This window comes from Morone saxatilis, unplaced genomic scaffold (genome assembly GCF_004916995.1).
Source record: "Morone saxatilis isolate NCDOM2014 unplaced genomic scaffold, NCSU_SB_2.0 Contig5, whole genome shotgun sequence".
In the NCBI taxonomy this organism is placed as follows: domain Eukaryota; kingdom Metazoa; phylum Chordata; class Actinopteri; family Moronidae; genus Morone; species Morone saxatilis.
The window spans coordinates 7,443,802-7,466,781 of record NW_023340095.1 but is presented as its reverse complement, the minus strand read 5'-3'; the positions used below and the strand labels follow the sequence as shown (position 1 = coordinate 7,466,781).

General features: G+C 39.5%; 1 protein-coding gene across 1 annotated transcript in view; it reads left to right on the top strand.

Annotated features, from left to right (window-relative positions):
* Positions 1 to 22,016, top strand: part of wnt6b (wingless-type MMTV integration site family, member 6b) — a 25,579-nt gene extending 3,563 nt beyond the window's left edge. The window contains exons 2-4 of the mRNA XM_035675969.1: positions 7,066 to 7,286; positions 16,415 to 16,722; positions 18,012 to 22,016. Coding sequence (XP_035531862.1) covers positions 7,066 to 7,286; positions 16,415 to 16,722; positions 18,012 to 18,473 — 991 coding nt within the window. The 3' untranslated portion in view covers positions 18,474 to 22,016. The remainder of the gene's footprint in view (positions 1 to 7,065; positions 7,287 to 16,414; positions 16,723 to 18,011) is intronic.
* Positions 22,017 to 22,980: the final 964 nt, after the last annotated feature.

Below are 22,980 nucleotides of genomic sequence, written 5' to 3'. Positions count from 1 at the left end.
AGCACACTGTTTGGGAACCACTGCTGTATAACACTGTCAGGTCCTACTGGCAGCACACTACAGGACTTGGGACATTTATTTTAAATAAAGCTGCAGCGGATTAAGGGAATCAACAGTAAGGAATCAGCTACTTCCTTTTTATCCCCACTGACAAACGTTGTCATCTTCTTTCACTCAATCACTAGTTCACTGGCTCACTTACACAGACACACAATTGCGCACATTTGCGCACAGATTCACAAACACACACACACTCGTACACACACAGTGGTCGACCATGTGGTGCAGCTCCAGGCGTGAAAGCCACACCTGTGGGTTTCATCCGCCATTCTCGGAGCAGGACAATGATGCTCTCTGTTGAAAGCTGCTGGACATACCACCATACATCTCTGTTTCTCTGTCTCATGCACCCTCCTCTTCAGTGTCTCTATCTCTGTAGGTCTTTAGCCATACTTGTCTTTTGAAGGAAAATACCTATCACACAGATAGGTTGTCGCTGAAGGAAAAGAGAGAGAGAGATGAAATGCGGGGAGATAGCTGTCCTTTCAGTGCCTCTGCTGATTAGAGCACTCTAATCATTTGGCCTGAGAGCAGAGAGCACAACTCAGAGACTCAGAGGGGTGAGGAATGCCTTTGCTCTCTTATACTGGTTTTGACTGCAGTGCTTAGCAGGGCCAACTTTGCTCTGTGTGTGTGTGTGCTGTGTGTGGTGTGTGGTCTGTGGTGTGGTGTGTGTGTGTGCGCGCGTTTGTGCATGTATGTGTGTGCGTGTGTGTCACAGCCTCAGTTTGGCAGACAGCCCGCCTGGAGCGTGCCACAGGCCTACAGGTGCACACACACTGCATTTGTGTGTGTTTCAGCTTTCTACCATTGTGTGTTTATGTGTGTGTCAGTCTAAATACATCTCCAACCGTTGGATCTTGGTTAATCTGTTTAACATGCACTCAGAAATGGACAAATGCACTCATTCAGTCTTACGGTTATGGGAACATGTGTGCACATACACACACGATTACACACACACACATTATGCCTGCACACACACAGACTCTAAAGTGACAACCATCATGATCACCAGAGGAGAGTTTCATTGTAACAGATCTTATCTTGTCCACTCCACTCCTGGTCTGAAAAGCTAGATGTCTAATCAGGACCAAGGAGATGGGTAGAGATAAAGATTAAATGACGATGTGGGTTTGGAATGGGGTAGAGGACTGAATTAAATGTGTGTATGTGGTGTGTGTTTATGCGCTTTTGTGCACGCATGCATTTTTGTAGCATGGGTAAAAAATATTCAAAACTGGTAAAATGGGCCAAAACTAGTTCCCACCGTTGTTGGAGTTGGCGGAAGCCAGCTCGAAATGTAAATGTAACATTGCTAGCCTTAACGTTAGCTTGCAGTGTTACAGATTTTAGAGGAGCTGTCTGTGTGTGTCTGTTCTTTCTTACTATCCATGTTACATATTACCATTTTTATCACAGTTTTCTGATCTGCTCTCATTTGTCAAACTGCCTATGAACAAGCAAGATTCCCATTAAATAATAGAACTAATGTGGTCATGTAATTAGACTTAAGTTGTGGAAAAGACCCAACCTGGCTCTTGGACCATGGCAAATAGAAGAGACACCATTTAAAAAAAGTCACTTATTTAACAAAAATGAACCGAAATGTAAGCATAACACAAGACGTAACTGGGGTCAGTAATGTAATGTGCATGAGGGTAAGAGTGATGTGTGAATTGTTGTAAAATGCATAAATTAAGCAAATGAAACCATGGAGAAACTAAACCTGTCACATCGTCGAAGGGAGTGCCTCTGTGGGGAGAGAGAAAGAGAATGTAACAGCAACAGCATAGGTCTTTAATCTGGGAGCACAGGGCACAGGTGCCACCAGAAAACCAACAGCAGGGGCCGTCAAACACAAAACCTTTGTGGCTACTGAAGGTGAAAACTACATAAAACACCTAATTCTGTCTCAAACCTTTTTGTTGATGACTGTGATGCTGTAAATACCATATTGTTGACATGATTACGTTGCTTATGGTAAGCAGAGCTACAAGTGGAATCCCCTGCAAACAAACAAACGTGTTAGGATGAGCCCCTGTTTACTTGCTACCAGCTAACAGAGTTTTTCCAGACTGATTTTACCATTAATTATGTAGATGCCCATGCTCTCCATATCCCATAGCTATTGCTGAGCCCCATAAACAACCACAACCCTTTTAAAGCCTTACTGTTTATCTGAATATAACCGTTCTTGGACATTTTTTATATTTCAGCTGTGTTGGGTGTGCCTCTGTACCAAGTTGTTAACCAAATTTGTCAATGTTTTTCTTATGTGAAATTGGTTTGGTGGGGTTGGTTTCCCCTTGGTCGTACTTTATTACTAATTTAATCGTGTGCATTACAAATTATGAGCGCTGAGACTTTTTATTGAGACAAATTTCATTGTTCTCAACCTTGTTTTACATCAGGAAGAACAACATGTTTAAGAGTGATCAACGTGTCTCAGACTGCAGGGTCAGGAAAGCAAGAAAGCAATTATTGAGGGCACGCAGACCCTTTCACACTATAAAAAGTAGTGATGCTAGCAAGGTGCTGAATTTGTTTCCATCCATCTTCCTTGTTTGGCATGCCAGACAAATTGTACATGTTTTGATTTTCATCACTTTATCATTGCCTTATCTCCTTGTTTCTCATTCTGTCTCCTCTTATCTTACACTGGGGCCCGCACCATCTTTTTCTATCCCTAGACACCCTCTCTTTAGCCATCTCTCTTTGACCCTTTTTCTTTTTCTCTCTCACACACTGGCGTCTCAGACTAGCGCTTGTCGTGACTGTCTTCATCTCCAGCATACTTGAGGGATTAAGGAGGGATGAAATTCACTCATTCGTGGGCGGAGTGAAAAAAAAAGAAGGGCCCCGTACAGTACAGCACTTTATCTATGGTGCCGTGAGATCTTTAATGAAACCTGAGGTCGCTCTGAGCGCCAATGTTTAATCTCCTTCTGACCCACCTCTGGGTCCAGAAAACACTGAATAAGGCATCTATTACGAATATCTTCATCTGAAACCTCAGTCCCCCCCTCCAACCCTCCCCCCAATTTATGGCTACATTATTAAAAACAGTTCACCCAAGCCGTTTTTTTGTACAAACATATCACTGATATGAGCTTATTTATATTTTCCAAGCAAAACAACGAATCAAAAAGTGTAGGTTAAGCACTGGATTGGACCAGCCGTTAACTTGCAGGTAGTAGCTGCATCAATAGTCCTGCTATCAGTGCTTTTAATTTGTATATTTGTTATTTTGTCCTGTTTTATCTCTCACTCTATGACCCCCTGTCGCTGTTATGGGACTTTATCATCCTGAAGAACTGTTCATGCAAGACAGTGTTTCCTTAAAACCCCTGATAATATCAATGACTGCTGCACTTTTTAGTTGGTGTTATCTGTTAAGGAGCTGTATCGTAAATGACAGGCAGAGGAACAGTGGCACTTTGCATGAAAAGGATCTGATTACTGTCTGACTTTGTAGTTCCTTCACCAAGTGAATACATGCTTTTATCTCTGTGCATGCCTGCACAGTAGCAAATGCGTCAACCTGGATAAGTGTGTGTGTGTGTGTGTGTGTGTACTGTAGATTTTGTGTGCAAACTGTATTTGTGTGTATGTATGCATCCATTTAAATCACCCCATCATCAGTATTAAAGCTTTGAGAGGGTTCCTTTGATCTTTATGTTGCAGTGGAGTCACTAAGTGACTCATTGAACTTACTGAAGTATTCTTATCTTCGCTGAAGCTGCATAAGGCCACAGAGCAGGTGAAAAGATATTTCTAATACGATGAATGACATATTCCTGTCTTCTTTAGTAACATCCACTGTGCAGATGCATAAATGTCCTTAAACCACCCTATTTGTGATCAATTTTATTAACAACTGAGCTTTTCTTTGCACCTGCACATACGCTTTTTTGAGTCTCCAATGAAGTATTCCCATTCTATTCAACCTCGCAGGGATGCACACTTTTATGTACCAATCTCCAAACAAGGGCAAGAATGCTGTGCGCTTACAGTCATCCTGTTATCCAATTAATGCACCCCATTTTTGGGTATATCGCCAGCAATGCGCTTTTCCACCTCAGTTCACTCCACTTTCCGATTCAGACTACATTCCCATTCTCCTCCCATCATGCCCTGGTTCTAAACTTATATTTAAGACAGTCCAATGGGGATTATCAAAACAGCCTTTAACCAAAATGTCTTTCTTCATTGTTTCTAGTATCAACTTGCAACTGTTGTGCAGCTGCTCAGGCTTAGGAAGTTGAAATGAATTATGTTGTATGATATGGCAGTTCAAAAAAAAGCAGAAGGCAGAGAGGAAAGATACAAGATACTGCTTACACATGTAAGATATGTTCCCAATTCATAGTACACATTAATACTACACAGTATGTTAACCCCAGTACCAATGTCAAGCATGGAAACTGAGCAAAGAGAAAGCAAAAAATACATTACTGTTCTTTAATATACAATCAGACTTTGACTCAACACTCAAGGAGAAACGTCAAAAACAAAGTTGATGCAAACTAAGTTCAGTACAAAGTGCACAGAAATCTGCATCTGATTTTCCACCAGAAACTATCTTTCTTTATCTCCTTTACCAGTTCACTTTCTAATACTTTCTTTTGTGCAAAAAGAGATGATAAAGACACTGCGTCTGATTGTCAAGGCCCTCAAACTGTGTCTGTCTCTTGCTCCCAGGACTTCATCCAAACTTCATCCAGTACATTCACTATTTTTACAACTCTACACCTCCCATTGTAAAAACCAGGCTGGCTATTGTGAGCTGCTGACAGAGCTGGCTTCCCAGCTCTACCCCTGACGCATGCACTAGACTGGCACAGACACACACACACACACACACACATACACACACAAACAAGAACATAGAAATAATCCATAACCTTCTACATATACTGTATAGAAATAAACTCAGTTCATCAGTTTCATTTTCTCTTTCTTTCTTTCCCACACACACATGCACATGCACACACACATACATGCAGCTTTATAGCAGTGGGTAGATAATGAGTGGTTGTTGAGAAGGAGTGTGTGTTGCTAAGTATTGTACCTGTACCTGCTAATTAACACATACAGACTGTCGGTATGATTTAATTATCTGTGTAACTACCACACACACACATACACACACACTTGAAGAAAATACACGCATATTGTACACACAGAACACCTGTATTGAAAATACTGCATTGTTTCCATAGTGATGATGTAAATACACTCTAAATAAGAGGGAATGCAACAGTAGGTATCCCTGGAGTGTGCGTAGAGATGTGTTTGTTTGTGTCTAGACAGTACATGCATTCTCTGATGCATGCAGTTGTACAGGTATGATACATGCCAATGCAGTCTTTTACTTTATTTACATATTTCACATTATACACCAGATATCATGGCTCATACTGTATGATTTGGTGCATTTACTCCCCCTAATCTTAACAAAAGTTCAATTATCGGAATGGATTAAAAGGAAACTATAGCTGTAATCCATGCTACCATTACCACATGTTTAAGTCCTGGTGGATAACAGTATTTAGGCAGTTTGCCTCTGGATCTTCCTTTACATGATGTTATTGGCTAAGAGGCAGAGATTATTTGATGTTTTCATTCGATCACATGTTGACATGTTAGTCATATAAATAGCTTCATTAAAATAAAAATAGATAGGCTTTCAAAAACACAGACTGGGTGTGCAAGGATGAATGTGCATGCATGTGTGTCTGTTCAAATGTCTTGCTCGGTATCAGACCGCCAGGAGAGGGGACTGGCAAGAGTGTTTGTTCTGCTTCTTAAAACAAACTCTCGAAGCAGATGAATGATATCAGGCGGTGCGATTAACAGAGACAAGGCTGAATGAAAACCTATGAGGTAGTCTTTTGCTCCCTCTCACTCTTTTCCTCTCCGTCTTTCTGTCATGCATACCCTTCTGACTCCTATTTCATGGTAAAACTCGGAGTTATGGATCACATCTGCTGAGATTCAGTGACTAAAAGAGCCAAGAGAGAGATGGAGTAAATGAAAGGGAATTGAATGTACATAAAGTTAACAGCATAGAGGGGATGAGTGGGGGACAGCTAGGCAAGGAGGGGAGGTTAAAGAGTGGAAATAAAGTCATCTCATAACGCCACTTTGCTGTTATGCCACTTAAGTGGCCACAGACGCTGGCAGTGCTTCTAAGTGGCAGAGCCAAGCCCCTCTTTCCCATTAAGAGTTAGAATAAACTATTTATTTTTATTATATACACGTCAAAGCTATTGAGGAGGTCCAGGGTCTGTATTCATCAAATACATGATGTATGTATATATATTTTAATGCTTTAAATATTTGAACTACATGAGGCATGCTTGGATTAGTTTGCCACATATTTAAACATTAATTTTTTGTTCTTTTTAGTAATATAATATGTACATTTTTCATTTAGATGGATTTAATCTGGGATTTTTTTTGTAACGCTGATTTGAGGGATATGTGTGGTTTAAGTGGTGAAGTTCTTAACTGCTCCAAAATCTCTAGAGAAGCTGTATCATCAGGAATCCAAGAGAGTCTGCCTTCTGGTTTACCAAAATCAACTTAGCATTAAGATCAACTGTAAACTGCCTGTCTGTTAAGGGACTTCCAACTGTTTCATTTCCAACTCTGTGAAGACCACACAGTTCTCCCAAGTGCAGTCCAATAGCAAAATACAGAATTGTGAATCTGACGTCAGACCTAAGATGCCTCTGGGAAACTCTGTGCTCTGTTGTCTCCCACGTGCCTATTCAAGAAGCACATTGTCGCCACAGCCGAGAAGTGGTGGGAAGTTGGCAGGCTTTGCAGCCGCAGAAAAAAGCTTGCATTTGGTTTGTGGCTGCTGATGAGTGCAGCCACATTGTTTACTGTGTGATTAAGTTAACAGGTGTTGCTCACCAAAAAGAAAAGTGGGAACTTTCTATTGTTATCATGTTAGTGAGAGAATTGTCTTAACTGACATTGTAACTTTTCTAGGGCGGTGGGCAGTCCGCTGGTGATGGACCCCAACAGCATATGCAGGAAGGCAAAGCGTCTGGCGGGGAAGCAGGCTGAGCTGTGCCAGACTCAGCCAGAGATTGTCAGTGAGGTGGCCAAAGGAGCCAGACTGGGAGTCAGGGAGTGCCAGTACCAGTTCAGGTACCGTCGGTGGAACTGTACTAGCCACAACAAGTACTTTGGCAAAATACTGCAGCAAGGTGAGTGAGGGAGGAATGGATGTGTTTTGCTTGACAGTGACTATGTGTCTTTCTTTTTCCTGCATTTAACTTATCTATAGCTTCACATTTTGGGATATACACCATTCTCTTCTTGCTGAGAGTTATGTGAAGATCGATACGACTCCTATATCTGTCCATTCGAAATGAAGCTACAACCAGCAGCAGCTTAGCATGGGGAAACAAGGAAGCAAGGGGAAACAGGGGAAGCCTGGCTCTGTCTAAAGTAACACCATTTTCCCACAAGCACCTTTTGTTACCCTTGGACAGATCCAGGCTAGCTGTTTGGCCCTGTTTTCAGTCTTTGCTGAGCTAAGCTTACTGTTGTAGCCTTATATTGAATGGACTGATATGTATCAATCTTTTGAATTAGCTCTTGCCGCAAAACCTAATTGTTCCCAAAATATTATATTACTTCAACACAAACAAAGTCTAATCTTTTATACAGGTATAAACGGACTAACAGGTCTTACCAGTAGTTTAGATTTGCTCAAGCACTTTGTTAAAGTTCATTTAAAAATGAAAACACTTGCATATGACTCAGTTCTATGGTTTTTTCTTTTATCCTTGACCTAGATGTACATAGCTGATGGAAGAGATATAAATTACCATAATCATCTTTGTGGCTCTCTCAATCAGTCTTTCCAAAAGCATTTCACATGGTTTAAAAAAAACACATTAAAAATACTGTCATGTCCAATTTTTCCCCTGTGAGTACCTTAGGATCTGAACCCATGACCTCATGACCGCAGCTGACGGTCTTACATCAACTTGAGGTCAGATCCCTGTCTGATGGCACTCCAACAGACAAGGGCAGCTGTTGTATTTCAGACCAGACGTATTCACACTTGACTGACTCTCCTCTTCATCAGATTGGGCATGCTTGAAATAATCAGCTAAAATTGCTCTTTTCTCTTAACATCTCTCTTAAGATCTCTTAACATCTTCCTCCAGCTCTTTGAAGTTTGTAATATAACTGATGTTGGGTCACCGCTGGGTCTTCTCCAATTACTGTGTTGGTTTTTCTCTTGTATGATTAGATTCATAGAGAGCTGCCTGTCTCTTCTTTGCCTGGTACTACAGAGAGTCTTTATCTCTCTGTTTAGTCAACAAACAGGGAATAACCGATATTGATATACAATATACAACAAAATATGTGTCAAGCATGTTATTAAACCCATTTTGTGGTTGTGGATGTGTTTACTGACGTTTTATGCTCAACTGTTTATCACATATATTTTCCATAAATAATATAATAGTATAGTAGTAATATAATAGTCAATAATAATGAACGAATCTACGTCAAAGCTGCATAACACTCTGGAAAACTTGTGATTACTTCTTGGCCTAAGCATAAATAAAAGTTCCTAGTTCCTGTCATGAAGTATTAAACCCTAAAAATGCCATTTGGCTATGGTTTAAACTTTTAACATTGTCTTATATTGGAAATGAATAGTTGACAGACAGAATACATATGTGTTTGTACTTCTATTTCATCTTGATGTAGAGCAGTTGCACAGCAAGCAAGTGTAATGTGATAATCTTGTTGCTTTCTGCTGAGACAAAGCCAGAAATAGAAGCATAACACAATAATCAGAAATATGTAAAATAGCAATTAGATGTGTCAAACAATCAGTTTCTTTTCATTTTCTTTTCAAATTTTCATTCAGTTCTGTGTCATTGATATTTCTTAAAAGCATCGTCTCTATAAACCACACAAGGTACATTCTTGCCCATTCTTGTGCCATTCATTTGGCTTCACACCAGCAGAAAAGTTTATATTATGTCACTGGCCCATGTAGCTGGTGATCAAAAAGCATGTTTCTTTTCAATAATCTCATTTGAATGTGTGATACTACCAGTGTTGCCAGTTTCTCTGACAGAGAATGAATGAAAGAAAGAAAGAAAGAAAGAAAGAAAAATAATGAAGACACAAAGATAGATTGCGTTAGAGAGGAAGAGAGGGGGAAACAAGGGCAAGAATTTACCAGTAGAAGACATACTAGCAATTAATCATAAATTCCTGCCTGTCTATGAGGAAGGCCAAAGTGCTCCTCTGTTTTGAAACCTTTGTCCTCAATTACCTGGATCTGCTCTTAATGGCTGTTTATCATGAACTAGTACCAGTAAATGTCAAAATAAAAGTGCCTCTGTATTTATTGCTAACTCTCTCTAAGTGGTTTACTTAACCTCATTGACCTCTATTTAGAGTTTCACATAATAATAGTCTCTTTCAAATTATTCTAATGACATTTTCTCTGTAGAGAAATGTGATAATCAAAGTGAAAGCCAGTACAGTCTGTGCAGATTTCAATGTTTCAAAGAGTAAAATTGTTCAAATACTACACATAGTGGCTTTAAAGGTGGAGTTACGTGTCGAACTTCAATCAATAAGAAACATCTGGTGGACTATTAGTGGATTGCACGTCTAATTTAGCTGTAGAATATTTGTCACTCTCAGCCACTGTCATGAATGGTATGAAATGAAAATGAAATTGTTTGTGTTTTTTGCCATTATGAGGTAGCTTTTTGAATAGGCAGGGAAGCTACTTTGTCACATGAAACTATCATGTGAACATCTTTCCTTCATCTGGTGCCAGGAAATAACAATTTTCTTAGTTCACATGCATGTTTGGAAAAGTGTTTTAGTAAATATTTTGTAGCAGTTAATCTGATTACCATATATTTAAAATGCTAGTCAAGTATATGGTAATGATGGCATCTGTGTGCAACCTGCTTTGGTTTTGAAGATTTTGTAAATCGGATTTCTGGACAAAAAAAATATATTTTTTCAATATTATGTGGTTATGTAAGGGTTACTACAGTGAAAACAAAGCCACAGGGTGTTTGGGTCTGGAGCACTACCTAGCTGGCTGAGCCATCCATTTCTGCCTCTCTTTGCAAAAACATCTTTGGGCTATCTCCCACTATTCCAACATAAACCTTGTAGCACTACTTTGCTTTGTGACACGTCAAAGGGTGACAGTGCTGCTGTCAACGTGTGTGTTTGAGTAAGAAACAGACTGTAAAGTTTGTCAGTAGAGTAATAAGATAAGTTGCATCACATCTCAAGATTTATGACTGAAATAACATACACACAGATATTCATGTGGCATTGTACACGGAAGTGTGTGTGTGTTTATATAAAAGGGGTTTTAGTTGATTTCACAACATGACTGAAACACTGCCATTTCACACCTTTATTGCAAGAAGTGTGAATGAATGAACATGTCGACACAAGAATGACAACTCATTTTGCATTGGAATTGAGATGTTCTCTCCTTTGGATCTAAACCTTTCAGGTACATTCAGCTTCAGAACAAGGTCAAATTTCTGCTTTCTCATTGTTAATTGGTAATTATTATCCTCTTTTCCTTGATCTTTGCTGTGTTTAAATACCATACAGACCCCGAAGCAGTCATAACTCCCGGTGTGAGCCAGCCAGCATACAGTGATGCTAGTAATCACATGAGGGATGTTGTGGCTCTTCTTTGAAAGTCATGCTAGACCGCTGTAGAATAAACAAGGACTCTTGCTCTGGGCTGTAATTAAACTAGTCATCAATCGTGTCAAATATTTAATCACTAATGATCCTCTCAGGTTGACAGAGGTATAGAGAAAGGTATGCACATGTTTATACCTTTGCACACTTTCTTTTATTTAACTGGTGTTTAAAGTGAGTAGAACTACTATACTGTAGGCAATATGTTGACGATGATTAAGGATTCATCCTGACGTGATAGTGATAATATTCTTCAAGGTTTTATTTAAGTGATATTGTGTCATTTTACAAAGTAAGTAAGCTAGTACAAAGACAGTGTCATTCATAAAATGCTGAACTGGCATCAATCACCAAGGACAGTCAGGCCTGTTCCAAATAGACCAGGAGATAATTAGAAACAATACAAAATCCGGTTGGCCCCCGAACAGACAGAGATAAATCAGAGCCAGCAATTAAGAAGCAGCGGCAACGAGCAACATATTGTTTTTCCCTTGACAGTTCACACTCTCGTCTCACCTCAAAAAACACACAAAAACACTCCTGTGATCATTATGACACACCAAAAAGGTTTTCTGCTTTCTGCGTGTAGTTTGTGTGTTATCTCCGGGTCTGTTTAGGTTGCATCCAGGTGCTGCAGTTTCCTACCACAGTCCAAACTGACTCTAAATTGCCAGTTGCTAAGAGCTTGAATGGTTGTATGTGTCAGCTCTGACAGCCTGGTAAACTGTCTATGGTATACCCAGAGGCTACATTGGGATTTCTTGTGTGGGGTTATGTTGTTTCAGTGTTGCCGTGGGTGCACATCATAGCCTAATATCACAGCATATCTAATTAGATGAAGCTCGCAGTCATCCTCAGCCACAACAGACAACTTATTCCACTTGGCGGACTAGATGCTGCAGGATGCATTGCAGTCTACACAAAAAATGCACAAAAATTTGGAATGCACCAAATTCACCAAAACTGACAATGCTCAATTAACATCTCGCCCTAAGAAAACAAATATATTTTTTCTTCAACTATGCTTATCTGGAGTGTGAAGTATTTTAACATTGAACTACTTTCAACTTTAACATCCGAGACCCCTCTTGTGTCATTGCCTAAAAGTCAGAGTATTAAAAGAATATGTGCTAATTCCTGCAGAAGGGCTTTGTGGAATTAGAAGCAGACATAGACAGGCCCAGACACCCACCGTGGCAGAGAATTTGTTTGGAATTCATGTCTCCAAGGAAAATATGAAACAGGGTGCCTCAAATCATCAGATTTTTTGATAGCTTCTTTTACGCATAATAATACTCTTCTCTCTGTATTCTATTTCTCTGTCAACCATCTGCTCTGTTTTTTTTATTTCCTCTTACTTTCTCTGTTTGTCTGCTTTCAGTTGGACTATATTTTGCTTCAAGTCACCAATATATTTTCCTTTCCACCGGGAAGAAAATAAACCAAAATAACTACTTGAATGATAATTAGGTCACATAATACTTTTTTGCTGGAATTAAACATATCAACAGGACATTTGACTCACGCAGATTTCCTGTACTAAATTCAGTGTTTCACCAGTGCATCCGAGGACATCTGGACAGGCTTTCAGCTTGTTTGGATACAGCTCGTGTTGCTATCACCATATTGTACTAATAATGACTTGTGTGCTGATGTTTCACACACGCGTCTCTAAATAGATCCAGGGATGTTTTTGAGATGACACATCTTGATTTCAGTATGCCACTACTCCTGAAAATCTGAACAGCAAGGTGTGGTCTTAACTGAGCTACAAGGAGGATATAAAGCCCACACAGTTGCACAAGTGCTCCATGTGTACCACAATGCACATGTAAAGATAAATAAATTTAAGTGATTTATTTAATCTGTCAGAAACCACTGCCAGTCCCAAACAAACACAAACCACGAGGAAAAGAATCCACAGGACCTGTAATAATAAGAGACACAAAACAAAATGTCATAAGTGACATAAAACAATACTTTTCATACACATGCATCGACACACAAACTTGCCTGCACTGGAGACATCTCTGGGTGTTGGGGTGTACAGCTGGTATTGATATCACCGCGTGCTGGGGTGTGCAGGTCTCGTTGCACGCCACCAATTATGTGTGTGTGTGTGTGTGTGTGTTACTATTCCTAATGAATCCCATTCACTGAATCATGCGATATGGAGTTGGCAGTATTGACGGTGGTGACTGCACGCTCGCCGCCTTCCAGCTCTTAAGAATAAAAGTCCTTCGCCTAGTCTCCACGCACACATACAATGGCTCGCTAAGTGGCTATTCTTTTTCTTTACTCAGTCCCTTGTTTCTCATCTATCTAGGCAGAGGAAATCCTCACTGTCTCCACAATTCCCACTGCTTGCTTGTTTCTAGGCAAAACTTAGACACTCTCATTGTCAACAAAACCTGTGACAAGACCAAAATTCACTAAGGCATTGTGTTTCTCAATACTGTAGCACTCAGCCCCAAGCCCATATAGTCCTACTGATGACATAAATCTTTAGGCAGGTCACAAATGTATAAGTCTGTAAGGTTTTACAACCAGGATGAAAACCAGCAGAATAGTGTAATGCAGAAATAAACAGCATCAGTCAGGCAGGATTTTTTGTTCAGAGCTCGGATCTTTTTACTCGTGTCCAAAAACAAATTACACAAAATTCACAATCCTCACCACAGAGATAGCAGGTTAGCAGCAGACTCCCACCTAACCTCTATACCTGTGACCTCTACCGACCCCAGGGCTACAGTCAAGGCACCTAAACCCCTCCCTAATAACATGAACAAAACATACATGAGCATTAACAAATACAGAAGAAACAAGCTGCTTAATTAACTATAGAAATACTAACCAAAAGCCAAACTTAACAAAAAACTCCACTTCCAACCCCACCCTGACTGCAGCCTAATGAGTTGATTGACACCAGCTTGACACCAGCTGAGTCCTGTGGCTGCATTCTCATGTGCGCACACCATGAAAACAGGCCCCTTGGGAAGTAGACCTTTAAGAGTGGTTAGTAAGATTTCAAAATAAAAGCACAACATAACAAAAACTAAACTTCCTTTGCTTTTGTCTACCTTAACAGTCAATGTGAACTGGTGTGTTTCACTTTCACCATAGTAAGGGGGGTGTTTTCCAGCTCCCTAACAAAGAAAGGCTCAGTAATTTCCTAAAACAACTAGCCAATGTAGTTTTCAACAAACTCCTAAAGAGGAGTAAATAGTGCATTTGTGAGGGACTATTTTCACCAGCGGATTAATGCACATTCGGATTATTCTTAGCAGCAGTAAGTGAAAGGTTGACTCAAAATTATTCTCAGTACCCATGTTCATTGTAATGAAGGAATATGTCACCCAGGGCAAAGGAGTGGTTGTGTGTTTTTTGTTTGTGGATGAAATTCGATCTTCATTGCACAAAGGAATAAGATATATCTGGCTTTGGAAATGCAGACAACACTCGTTAGTAGCTTCAGTTTACTGGTTAGTTGGTTTTGGTCTTCTCATGGGATTTGCTTACAATAATAAAAATAGAGAATATCTTGTTTTCAGGTTGTTCATCCATCTGTCTGTCCCATTGTAAAATGACCTCCCCAAGCATGTTTTTGGTCATAATTTGAATTGATGTGGTAGTTATGACAAAATTCCACACAGATGTTTAATGGGACATGACAATTAAATGATATCCACAAGGTCAAAGGTCAGTTTCACTCATAATGTCCAGGAAAAACACCTTTTGGCCATTATTCTATGGCATAACTCAGGAACAGGACGGTAGATTGCAACTATTTTCCACAGTCGGTTGGACATTTAATTGGTGACACTTTTGACACAAAGGTCAAAGATCATTGTGACCTCAAAATAGGTTTTTAGCCATAATTGAAGAATTTTACACATGTTGAGTAACAGGGGCTTTTATCTTTCCACATCATCCATTCTATGTTTTACTTACTGCCTCATTCTAAACTATGATTGTTTCGACTGCAAGCAACATATTGGAGCACACCTAGCTAACCGTGATCCTGTGATTGACTTTCACTTACAGCTCAGAGAGGCTACAGATGCTTCATATCTAAAATGCTAGCAGAAAAGAAAAGAACCATATTTTCTATATTCTACAAGAATCCATCTTAACATCGTAATCAAGTACATGTGTATCTGATTATCATACATCTATCATAATCCTTCTTTAATCAGTTCAAATGTATATTCACTGAAATCATACATCCACTTGCATTTACATGTCCCATCAATATAGGGATAACTTCTTTTTAGCCAAAAAAAATACACTTTATATCTTTTATATAATTCCTTCAAAGTCTGGATAGACATGGGTGTAAACTGCAACTTGACTGGTTGGCAGAGGCATACAACGCAGGACGGTAATTCTAGTTATTACTGTTTTGCTCCTGAGCAATGTTTAATTTAATCCCAGTAACTAAACAGGTGTTTAAATAGATTTGAAAGATTTGAATGGTTTTAGGTGTTAGATCTTTCCTGGATCAACTATAATAAAGATTTCTCGTCAAAGAAAATTATCAGGTTTTCACAACCAATGTTTTAACCATGACAAAAGCAAAATAGACTAATTTTGAAAAATAAGTGTACACAAATAAAAAGGAGGAAAAAGAAGAAATACAATATTTACAAAGAAGTGTTCCCTTATTTCAGAGCAGGAGGTCTCTTGAGATTATTTCATACTTGCTCTTTAGTTGTTGAGTGAATGACAGAAGCTGCAATAACTGAGGATGAAGTGTTGAGCTAAGGGTAAGAATGATGCTGAAGCCACTGCTGAGGACAGATGATCAATTTGCAGTTGTGGTTGGACATGCCTTTAGCCAGGAGTGTTAAGCTCTGCACCAGAAATAAACCAGCAGCTGTGGTGTGTATGAATGTATGAGCATGTGTATGAGTGTGTGTGTGTGTGTGAGAGGGAGAAATAGCCATCCTCTCAGCACCATAAATCCAGTGACGCTAGAGATCATAATAATGGACCAGGACTGACAGAAAGGAGCTTTTATCCCGTTCCATGTAGCTGCAAAACTGATTGCCTTGATGGGGAGAAAGATGCCTGGATGAATGAATGGAAACCAGTTTCTTTCACTTGTAGTCCTCTTTCTTTTTCCCAGTTGTTGTCTTGTGTTTGATTGTGGAGGACATGGGGATAAACAAATACAAAGAGCTCTTTGAAAGCGTATGTCAATAAAAAGATCAACGAATATCTGAATGTGGTATGGTGTAATGTGTAGGCCTACTGTAGGTTATGTATGGGCATGTAGTGGTATCACTGTGTCATAATGAAAATGTTTGAAAGTAAAGGTGTATATCTGTGTGTCTGTCTGTGTGCATCAGCATATTTGGATTTCTCATTTTTCCAAAACATATTCTTCGACTTTGGAATAGTTCAACATTTTCGGAATATGCTTATGTAGTTAAGCTATCATAAAAAGCAGAAACATTTAGCTTGGCTCTGTCCTGGCTTTAGAAGTGCTTTTGTCATCAGATGTCAGTATATCACTTAAATGTTTCTCTACTTGTGCATTTGGTGACTTGTCTGCAGACCAAACAATAAACTAAAACCCTCCTTTTGCTTATCCCATGTACTGCAGATATCCGGGAGACTGCATTTGTTTATGCCATCACGGCGGCTGGTGTGACCCACGCTGTGACCCAGGCCTGCAGCATGGGAGACCTCCTGCAGTGTGGCTGTGAGGCGACCAGGAACAGAGCACCACCAAGGCCGCCTTCATCCTCTTCCTCCTCTGGGGACGGAGTGAAATGGGAATGGGGGGGATGCGGAGATGATGTGGAGTTTGGTTATGAAAAGTCAAAACAGTTTATGGATGCCAAGAGGAGAAGGGGCAAGAGCGACATCAGGACGCTCGTTGACCTGCACAACAACGAGGCTGGGCGGCTGGTAAGAAACTGTTTCAGAATTAATACTTCAGTATGTTTCTGTTCAAATTTTCAATGCAATACACTTCGTGAAGCGAATGTATTTCAACTGTTACTGTACTGCACCAAACACAGATCTGATGTTTCACTATACTCTCTTAGGTTTTAGCAGCAAAGGTGTTGCTTGTCCTGTGGAATGTTCCATCATTCCACGAACATGCAAAGAGAAAGACATCGCCCCCAGCCATATTTGTGTAGCAGCGTAAGCTGATATTCTAACAAGAATCAGGTTTCTGAAACACAAAAACAAGAGCGTGCCACACATTTTGTTTTCAAGCCTCCGAGGCAGGTAGCTTCTAACATTTCTACAGCCCTTGTAGAAGTTTAAAGTTCCTCTTTGTTCCTCGTATGAAGTATGGCCTCGACAAGTCAACAGGCTACCGAAAGAGCGGAGATAAAGTAGCAACTTTTGAGATGAGTCAATTATGTGAATTTGTAATATAGCTCTGTAATCTTCCTGATTACATTTACGTTTAGCTGTTTTGTCGCTCTCAGCTTGTTACACCAACTTTCAGAAATGTTGACACATGTACAAGCAAAACACAGAGTTACAAAGTTCACTTTAGTTGGGGTCAAAGGCAGGTAGAGAGAAGAGGAGGATTTTGGGATATAGTCCAATTGTAGCATTAGCGTACAAACCATTTGAACAAAAGACGAGACTTGCACACAAATGCCCAGAGGTTGAGAAATAAGCGTGCTGTGATGCGTGCAAATGTCTGTTTGTGTGCATGCATGCTTGTGTACTTGTATACACATTTTGCAAGTATGTGTATGTCTGAACGGGCGAGTGGGTGTGTGTGTGTGCATGTGTGTGATGGGTTAATTATGTGCAGTATAAGTGAATGATCTGTTGTCAAGGCTTGTTAGATGTAGGAAGGCCAGAGGCAACATGGAGGGAGAGTGGGGTTGGGGAGTTAAATTCCTTCTGAATAGCGTCTGCTTTTATCTTACCTATCTATCAGTGTGTGTAGTCTATTTGTGTGTGTGTGCGTGCGTGTGATCCAGTGGCTTTGTCTGTGATATATCATGAAAACACAATAATAAATTACTTCTTTAGAGAACTTGTCATTTGTCAAATGCAGTCCTGCGTCACTTCAGGGTACAAGTTTAAAAGTTTCCTTTGTCCCTTTCTTTGTGTTTGATCAACCTTTCTCTGCTTTTATCACCCATTTGCCTCTTCTTCACCGCTCTTTTTTCCTCCACTACCCAAAACCCTGAACTCACCCACCCCTCCATGCTTTCCCCTCCCAGGCGGTGAAGCTCTACATGCGGACAGAATGCAAGTGCCACGGACTGTCGGGCTCGTGCACATTGCGCACGTGCTGGAAAAAGATGCCTCATTTCCGTGAGGTAGGCGTCCGGCTGCTGGAGCGCTTCAATGGCGCTTCCAAGGTGATGGGCGGCAATGATGGCAAGACCCTGATCCCTGTTGGCCAGAACATAAAGCCACCAGATAAGCAGGATCTGATCTACTCTGATGAGTCGCCCGATTTCTGCCTTGCAAATCGGAAAACTGGTTCACTTGGGACACGGGGGCGCATATGCAACAGCACAGCCATGGACATCAGCGGCTGCGACCTGCTGTGCTGCGAGCGTGGCTACCGTGAGGAAACACTGGTGTTTGAGGAGAACTGTCTGTGTCGTTTCCACTGGTGTTGTGTGGTCCAGTGCAAGAAATGCTTGGTCCGAAAAGAGCTTAGTCTCTGTCACTGATGTACTGATGAACTGAGGATGAGAGCTGTCAACATGACTTGGTTCATATGACTCGATTATAATTACTTCTGTTACTTTTTGAGGTTTTTGCTTTAGTTTAACTAGTGTGAGAGAAGGATAGCATTTGGACTGTCATGATTTTTATTTTTGCACCGGTCACAGTCAGCCCCCAAAATTGTAATTACAAATGGTATTTGATCCCAGCTCCGGCTGTTTGGTTCCCAGGAATTTTGACAGAATAAGAAATGAGGGCCACAGGTTCAAAAAGTGCAGGAAGTGGATGCAACCATATGGCAAGTGGGACTAAAAGAAGTAAAATAGAAAGCAAAATAGAGAAATGTTTCTTTCTGAACTACCTATTTTTCTTTTTCTTGTATATGAAAAAGGACCAAAGAATGTGAAAATTTTCCATCTCAATGAAAGAGGAGGACCTATACACGGAGGACCTACATGTGGCACAGTTTATTAGTGTCACCTACACAATCAGTTCAACAGCAGCTTAAAGTTGACTATTATCTAAAACCTAGGATTTTCAGGCTTCAGCTTGTGCTGATGCACTTGATTTGGTTATGGAACTTCCTTAATTGACCGTTTGCTGAGCCCTGTCGCTCTTAATTACTCCCTGTTGCTACCCCTGTCAAGATTCTGATTCTCACATGAAACGTATGCAGTTTACAATAACGGGGGAAGATTTAGCTAGCTAATTGAGCAAATGAGTTGGTTTGTCTCTGACTGACTTGTCTTAACAGCAACAGCTAGCTGCAGAAATGCTCTTTAACTTTAGGAGTAACTCAGCATTAGATTAGGCCACTATTGTATGCTAAATTTAGCCAGGCATGCCAACGTTTGCAGCCTACATTTGAGCAGGTAAACAAAGTTGTATCTATTCTTCTTCTTTCTTTAATATTCTACTCTTGCTGTTTTGGGTTTTGGAAAGGCAAAAAAAAAGTGATTCAAACTCTTCATATACAGAGTATCACTCCTACTACAACCCTATGCATACCAATACAGCGTGTGGACAAACCAAAAGGTTGACAGAGCTAAAAAAAAGAAAGGATTGCTGTTTGTGGGAGGGGTTTAGTGAACGGTCAATTGTATAAACTGGCTGCTAATCTTCAAGGGCCCCACTGACTATTATGTACTATATGTTATTCCAAACCCTTCAGAGACAGTGTTTTATATCTACAGTATGCTGTAGCACCATAGAAAGATTAAATATCTCACTATGGCCCCAGTTCCAGAGTACTTTAATTTTACCCTGACATATGTGTTTAAAGAATGACAGTGCAGCAATATTCTTGATAATGCATTAACACAAATCAGAAAATCTCCAAAATTTGTATAAGTGTTGATATCAATTTGCCTCTCAGTTACAGTAACTGTAGCCTAGCCGTTTAACAGGCACACCAAATACAAATAGATTTTTTTTTCTGCTATCGCATCAAAAATACAGAAAAAGGGAAATGGTATCACATTATCATATCTGAAGAATACTGTCAACACCATGTTTTGCTGGAGTGGACTTGGCCTGCCAGCAAAGACTGTTATTTATATAAAGATAAGATGACAAGACTACTCACTTCCATCTCTCTCAGAAGCACTTTGGATACAATGGCTGACATGGAATTCCTCAATAGCTTGACAAGAAAACCTTTTGGGGTTGTCTGTTTCTATTAAACCAAAAGAGAACCTTACATGACATTGTTTGATATCAAGAAAATGTATATAATGTATTTTTGTTTATCTGTTCTGATATACAGGGCTAATGTAATAATGCACTTTGGATGTTAGCTTTCATTTGATACTGTATGTGCATATGTGTGTGTGTGTGTGTGCAAGTGCATGAGAGAAAGTGTTGTGTATGTGTTTGTGCAGGTTGGCCAGTTATCACCGTATCCTTCAGTTGATAGTACCTTTTATATATCTTTAAGTTGCTGTCTGACGTTATGTTGGTTATTAAAAGCACACTGCTCCTTGACTTTCTGTCTCTGTGTGAGGCAGACAAGATCTTTTATTTGTTGTTCGCCTTCAGAGGAAGTATGTTTCCCATAAACCATAAATCATGTCCTCTCATTTACACTTAAGTTTTATTACCAGACAATGTACAGTATGTATACTGAACTGTAATTCTACATTGTTTCCACTTGTTCTCTTAGGGCTGTTTGTCTTGCGTGAGTGTTCAGATAGGATCTTATCTTACCCTTAAAGATTCAGAATCATCTCATTTTGATCATACAGTTGGAGGTGTTTCAGGAAGATATCATGATTCAGATCTGGCTGTTCCCAAAGTCACATAGTTACTTTCAGTGTCTACTGTATTAAAGTTTTTTGCAGGGGCAAAATTAAATGACCACCTTATTATTATTATTAACATTTTTTAGGATGGCTGTAATGTGGGCAATATCTCCTAAGCCCTTTAAAATGTGTAAGTAAAGTGAGTCATTCAATAGACACTGGTATACAGGTAAATAAGAATTTTGAGTAACACGTTGGCAGTGATCTTTACATTTAGTATACTATAGTAACTTTGTTTTTGAAATATTCATATAAAGCATTTTGGAAGTTATCTCAGGTCTAGACCGTACCGTACCGTACCCAACAGTTCCAACCATGAGCAAGCGCTTGGCGACAGCGGCAAGGAAAAACTTCCTTCTCATTCACCTATTTAAAGACAAAAGCCTAAATCCTTTTGTATGGACAAGGCCCCAAAGTTTCAGATTTTGCCGTTTGCATCATTTCAGTGGCACAGTGACCCAGTACAACATATTGCGTTATTAGCCTGATTCCTATTGCAGCAATCAAGCAACTAAGAGTAATTCTAACAGATATTAGAATAAGATCAACAAACACAGTGTTTATGAAAGGGCTATATCTTATCACAACAATAAGTCTATGTACATGGTAATCATGATGACATGCATTTAGGTTAGTTGTAACTTTGTGTTAATATAGGGCCTCGTGATGGTGGCATTTATAGAAATAATAGAACTGCAGAAGTCACATGAAGTTTGCATAATTATTTTTCAGGGCTGACATTACATTTTATAATACAATAACTTCTGTAACTCTACAACACAAGAATGACTCAAGACAGAGTCACATTAACAGTGGTTTCTGATTTTGTGTACTTCTTTTTCTGATGTGTTGAGTCAGGCAAAACTGAGACCATTTTGATTTCTGCACATGTTAAATTAAGCACATTCCAAGGCAAGTACTTCATATTTTGGTGGAAAATAGAATGTAGTAGTAAAAGAGAAATATTTTTTACCAAAATGGAAATAATACAATACTGACTGTTAAAAACATTTTAGTGACAGCTGCATAATGCAACTCGTCCTTGGCCAACTATTGTGTTTGTGTCAAACAACTTACCTGTCAATAGGGTACTCGTTCATTGATTTGTCATCTATTTAAATACATTTTGTCATGTTTGCTTCACATTTTGTTATGCTGTTAATTTTTGTATTCTTCAGAAAATATTTCATATCTGGATGTTACTTTGCATTTTCCTTTAGCATAAAACTACCGTTTGTGACTCACATTCAAGACACTATTCAAATAAAGAGTAAAACATTAATGTTGTTATTTAATGTCATTCTTTCCATGTGCTGTATGAAATTGATAAATGAATAATGATATATTATGCATAACATTTTGACAAAACCTTTATTTGAGCCATATTCATATATTCAAGTGCATGCAGCATGAAATTAACTGATTGTTAGTATCAAAGAAAAGACAGAAAAATCGGTCTTTGTTGTATAGCATATTTTTTCTCAGTAGGTTTCTTTCTTCTTACGGTAGGTGTAGGCGTTAGTCTGAACTTTAAACGTGGCTTTGAGTCCAATCCTGACAGAAATATTCCACATCAAACCTTTAATACTAAATACTATGTCCTGCAAGGAGAAGCTGCAAAGCAGATTTCAACCTGCCAAAATTAATACAAACATTAAACATTTACAGACTAATTTAATAACATATTATATCACTTTTTCCTACGGAGTTCTTCCAGATATTATGTGAGTGTTACATGCATCTTAAATTTTTTTTTATACAGGTGCTGGGTCAACTTAGGTTTTCGCTTCAATGATGATTTTCACCAAACTAGATCCTTTCCGCACCTCTGCCTCCATTAGATTATTTTTGCCCATCAGCAAAAAGGGTTGTTGTTTTGAGGTATTTATGCTGTAGAAATGAAAAGACAAGGGGAAAAAAGAAAAGCGAGCCTGTATTAGTTTGAGCTGTACAAGTTGACACAAGTTCGTATTTTCCAGGAATTTGTTGCACGGTGGTGTGCAGCAGAGTCGGGCCAGCAGTTTTGTTTAAGACATCGAGAGGTAGGCCAAAAAGGAGGAAAATGCCATAGGGCACTTGTCTCCTCCATATCTTCCCTACTGTAGTTCCTTTGCTCTCTCCTCTTCTCTCCTCTTCTCTCCCTTTTCTCCCTCTTTAAGCCATGCAGGCATTCAGTGCTGCATGGGCAAAGCTAGAGAAAATAGACAAGTGA